Source organism: Nycticebus coucang, chromosome 5 (assembly GCF_027406575.1).
Source record: "Nycticebus coucang isolate mNycCou1 chromosome 5, mNycCou1.pri, whole genome shotgun sequence".
NCBI classification, from domain to species: Eukaryota; Metazoa; Chordata; class Mammalia; order Primates; family Lorisidae; genus Nycticebus; species Nycticebus coucang.
This window is the reverse complement of record NC_069784.1, coordinates 69,908,911-69,913,928: the sequence shown is the minus strand read 5'-3', so window position 1 is coordinate 69,913,928 and position 5,018 is coordinate 69,908,911. Positions and strand designations below refer to the sequence as shown.

General features: G+C 40.8%; 1 protein-coding gene across 1 annotated transcript; it reads right to left on the bottom strand.

The window, feature by feature from the left end:
- Positions 1 to 1,788: 1,788 nt before the first annotated feature.
- Positions 1,789 to 4,260, bottom strand: LOC128585516 (ubiquitin carboxyl-terminal hydrolase 10-like). The gene is given in 4 exon segments (XM_053590594.1): positions 1,789 to 2,222; positions 2,225 to 2,905; positions 2,908 to 4,200; positions 4,203 to 4,260. Coding segments are annotated over 4 exon segments (2,466 nt in total).
- Between the last annotated feature and the right edge of the window lie 758 nt (positions 4,261 to 5,018).

Genomic DNA, 5,018 nt, shown 5'->3' with positions numbered 1-5,018 from the left:
TTTAATGTCTTTAATCAAATGTAATAATCTGCACTGTTATTAAATTGTATTAATAAATAATGTTTGTATGACTGGATTAAGTGCAAAGTAAGAAAAAAAGTTAAAGTATTAGTCGCGAAACCTAGTTTTAGTTTTTATCCTTATTAATTACAGAAGAGCTAAAGGTTATCAGGCTCTTCATATATGTTTGGGTGACTATGTAAATGCATTATACTTTTGTAAAGGTAATACAAAATAACTGCTCTTGAAGAAAAAATATGACATTATGAATTTCTTAACTTCTAGTTTTAGCTGAGTCTGGAGGAACAAATATGAGTTATCTTGATTACAAATGATAGTTACTAAAACTATTTGAAATTATGCCATGTGTAGTATTAAGAGATACAAAAATATCTAACAAAAGTGGGAGTGTCTGTTACTTTTTTAGGGAACTCATATTTTAATAATATAAAATAATAAATATAAAATACATACTGTTTTACTGATATGTTGATCATTTAATTATATTTTAAAACTGAGGTCAATGTTTAATTTTATGATGTATCTAAATGATTATATTTGTATATGTCTAATCTTATGCATAGGCCACATATAAATTTATATATAGATTGTGAATGTGAATATAAATAATAAAAATGACTAAATGCAATGAAATATTTTAAATATTATAACAACTTTAACTCAATGTCAATGGTTTTATTTATAAGGTAAAATGCCCTTGATTACAGGGATATGTGCATGACAGTTTCCAAGAAAAAATATACATAAATATTATAAATAGTAGAATATTTTTAGATCTTTCTCTGAAAGATACTGGATAAATGCAAAAGAGTAAAAATTACATTTTTTCCTATAAAAGGATTAAGTTTTTCTCTGTCTAGGCAGAAAAGTTTTGTTTTTAACACCAAAATACACTGTTAACTCCCAGTACTTCTGGCATATTTTTTTTTTTTTTTTGGCTGGGGCTGGGTTTGAACCTACCACCTCTGGCATATGGGGCCCATGTCCCACTCCTTTGAGCCACAGGCGCTGCCCTTTCTGGCCTATTTTTGAACTGCATCCTTTCTAAATGTCCTGGTTTTGAGGAGTATAATTCAATTGCTGAAATCATTGTCACTATCTGCATCTTATTTCTTTCTTTTTTTTTTTTCTCATCGTGTGCACACAGAAGCACGAATGCAATTTGAAATCTTTTAATGGCAATAAAGTTACAATCACCCATCTATGGAGACTAACACTGTAACTCCAAATATTTGATCAAAACCTATTCTTCCTATTAGGAACCAGCAACTTATTTTTGTGTTTATTTTTCTGTGAAGTAAGAACTATTTCTTCTTTGATAACTGGCTCATTTTTATTGTTTATCAAAAACTAAAGGGTGGGGAGGAAAGTGTGATGGATTAAAAAATTTCTTTTTTAAGGAAAGATAAAATTCATTTTCACAAATTTACAAGTGTTGCTGGTGCAGGATTTATGCTACTAAGCAATTAGGCTGGGAATCAAATGCAAGTTCCGCTTTCTTGTCTCAGGAATCAGCATTATTTCAGAAATATGGGGTTTTGTATATATTCTAAAATCAAGCCAACAGTCTGTTTCAACCAGATGATTTGGAAGTTAGAAGTCAACATAGCTAGGTTGTGCACAAAGCCCAGGGCAAGTCCTTTTCATTCTAGCCCATTTTTGCAAAAGGGAGAGTTTCTCTCTATAGAGCCACTAAAGAGAGGCGGGAAGTCAGTGAGAGATTGAGTTCTACAAAGCGGGCACCGGGCACACACAGCGCACAGGAGCTCACAGCAGGTCCACGCGGCGGGAATACAGGAGGTAGGCTGTGCGTTCAGCAGTTGGCTTCACCACCTGGTACTGGTTAATCACCTTGACTGTCTGGTCATCGATGCACAGCCAGCCGTTCAGACCAATCTGGAAGATGTCTGTAGTGTAATGACCCCCTGTAGCGCTGCCGCAGTGATAGTAGACCACTGCAAACAGCCGATATGTTCTGTGGCATTTAAAATTCTTATTTTTAACCCCTGGAGAAAGAAGTTCTTTACTAATCTCCAAGTCCACCGGATAGTCGATGTTTTTGATAAGCTTCTGACATCCACCGGTCTTCTCATAAACAAACCGCTTCAGGTGCAGCACGAGAACAGGAGGCAGTTTCTCCAGAGTCACTCTTCAACTTATTTCAACCTCTTGCTTGGTTTTTGTGGTATAACCTTGGACAAGCTTTCCAATGCGTCCTGGACCGTACGTATCTTGTCAGCCTGGATATCCAGCTGCAACGTGAAAAATGGTTGCAAAGTGACAGACTCTTTTGAACTCTGCTGGTATACCACAGACCTGATGTGTCCACCAAAGATGCCGGTGATGGGCGTCTGAACAAAATCTGCCTGGCGGGTGAATGAAGTCTTGTTCCTGGGGCCAACTTGCTCCCATTCGTCTTCACTTCCTTCGCCTTGCTCCTCCTGCTCATAATCGTCAAGCAAGTGGCTCTTGGGCCTGTTGGAAATCGTAAGTTTTTCATTATTTGGTGAGAGCAGCTTTTTTAGGTTCAACATTTCCTCATGAAGTCCATTTAGAATGAAACCTAAATACTCCTCAGCATCTTCTTGGCGACCCTTCTCAGACAGGCTCCACTTGTTCACGGTCAGGAGTCTATAGACATACGTGAGTTCAAAGGCAGCTCCAGGGCGGATATCCCTCACAATTTTATCCCCAAGAGCTTTTCGGGGTTTTGGAGGTACTGGCACATTAGTAAACTCATTCATTAGCCGAACAAAGCTATCTATCATGGGTGTTGATGTACAAGGCCTTTGCACTTTTGAATACAGAGGAATGAACTTCATCAGGTGGTACATCAGAGGGCATGCGACCAATGCCTGCAGTGTGGCGTTAATGTAGCACCATTTCCTTTATTGATCAGCCCACGGGGTTGCAATGACACTGGCTTATATATTAAGGTTACATTCTCCAGTAACTCTGCAATCTTTATGGCTACGGGATCCTCTGAAACCGGAACAAGCCCTTCTTTAACTTCAACCTGCTTTTCAGAGACCAGGGGAGATGTGGTAGGAGGGGAATACTTGGTTTCCACATAAGCCACAAGAGAAGAGGAAGAAGGCTTAGAATCATGAATGAGACTGGCCCAGGACTTGGGCTGACGGACAGGAAGGGCGCCTGACACAGAGATCATGCCGTCAGCAGGTGGTGAAGCACGCTCGGGTTCAGTTGGGTCCAAATCTGCGCTCTCCATAGTGTGCAATTCCACTCCATTGGCAGCTGTGCCCTCACCCGAGGATTCAAGTATTTGTCCATTAGCAACTCCAAAGTTTTCAGTAGTATTGGTACCAACATAGGGCTGAGCCCCAGCTGTCCTTAACAGGTTGTCTCTGCCAGCCTCTCCAGGGAAGCAGGACTGATCAAAATCAGTCCCATGGACCCCTTCAGGCTGCCCTGCAGTCCTGGTGTCACCACTGAGTGCTCCGGGGAAAGGGCCATCAGGCCCACTGTCACTGACAGAGTCCGTGGAGTTCTGAGGGCTGTCACAAGTCCTGGGCGTAACCGATGGAGGCACGTCACCCATAAACTCCTCATCCTCTATGCTGATGCTGCTCGCAGCTGCTGAGTTAGCATGGCCATTGACCAGGGCCTCTGTGGAAATACCATCTTCACCACCGTCTTTCAAGTAACTATAATATCCAGGTGGCCGTTTCTTCTTCTTTTTACTCTCCCTTTGTCCAAGACCACCTGAGACACCATCGTTTTCTAGAACCTCTACCTCCACAGTGCAACTGCTATCCTCAGCAAGGGCAGAGCCTGGGTAATGACAGTCAGTGGAACTGTAGCTTGCTTCCTTATCTGTGCCATCAGGGCTCGGTTTGGAAGTTGTACAACCAAGAATAAATTCAGGGGCCTGAGGGTTCAATGTGCTTGAAATACTGTAGCTGGGGCTTCTCGGCAAAGTGTCACTGGGTTCAATTACTTCATTAACACCAAATTCAATTCGCTGATAGTCTTGTCCATCGGGTAGTGTATCCACAGCCTGCGTGCTACACAGAACTGTTCCACTGTACGGAGGAAGCTCAACTGAAGAGCGAGGAGTCACAAAGAACTGATTAAATTCATCAGGGCTAAAATCTCCAAAAATATACTGCGGGTTGTGGAGGGCCAGTGTGGCCCATTTCAATGAGACTTGGGGTTCCCCGGCTCCTCACGCTGCTTCCCCCGCCGCCACCATCTTCTCGCCCGCACATACACCCGCATCTTATTTCTGACTGTGAATGAACATGGCTTATCTCTGCGGCTGGTCTCCCTGCCACGTGCTACTTTTTTAGTCTTTTCTAAACTCAGACACCAAGTTCAGAATAATAAATATTTGCAGATTTTTGGGAATGGCCACCTAGTACAAAAATGATTTCCACCTTGCCCTTATGAAGAAAGATTATAAAATTAATTAGGTTTGTTTGACATTTCAATTCCTATAGTTCATTATGAATAAGTAAGATATATTAATTTAAATAACTTTTAATGATTGCATACTTACTCCAAATGCATACTAATGTCAAGCACAAGGACTAGCACTGCATTTGTATATGAACTCATTTATGTTTTAAATTTTATACACTAGTTGCTGAGGGATAATCAGCAACCATTGTGGTATGTCTCATGCTATAAATCAGAAGGCACTAGACAATTGTCAACATCCTCACCATGTGTAATATTAATATGTTCTCACTATGTTGACCATCACTGACTACCTGTTTCTAAATTAATTGTGGGTTGTCCCTTAAGAGAGGTTTCCAATGTCTTTTACTGTGGTAATGCCGACTAATAAGTCATTACCCAGAACAATTTCATTTTTATCACCATAGCATAGATAAATTATCTGCAATCTTAAGTCAACATCCAGAGGACAATTTGACTCAAAGTCCTGAGTTTTTATCTGGCAAATGCCTCATCTGCCAGACATATAACCTGGCCCAGTAGTAACAAGAAGCAAAGGCCTACTGGGACACTGCAAG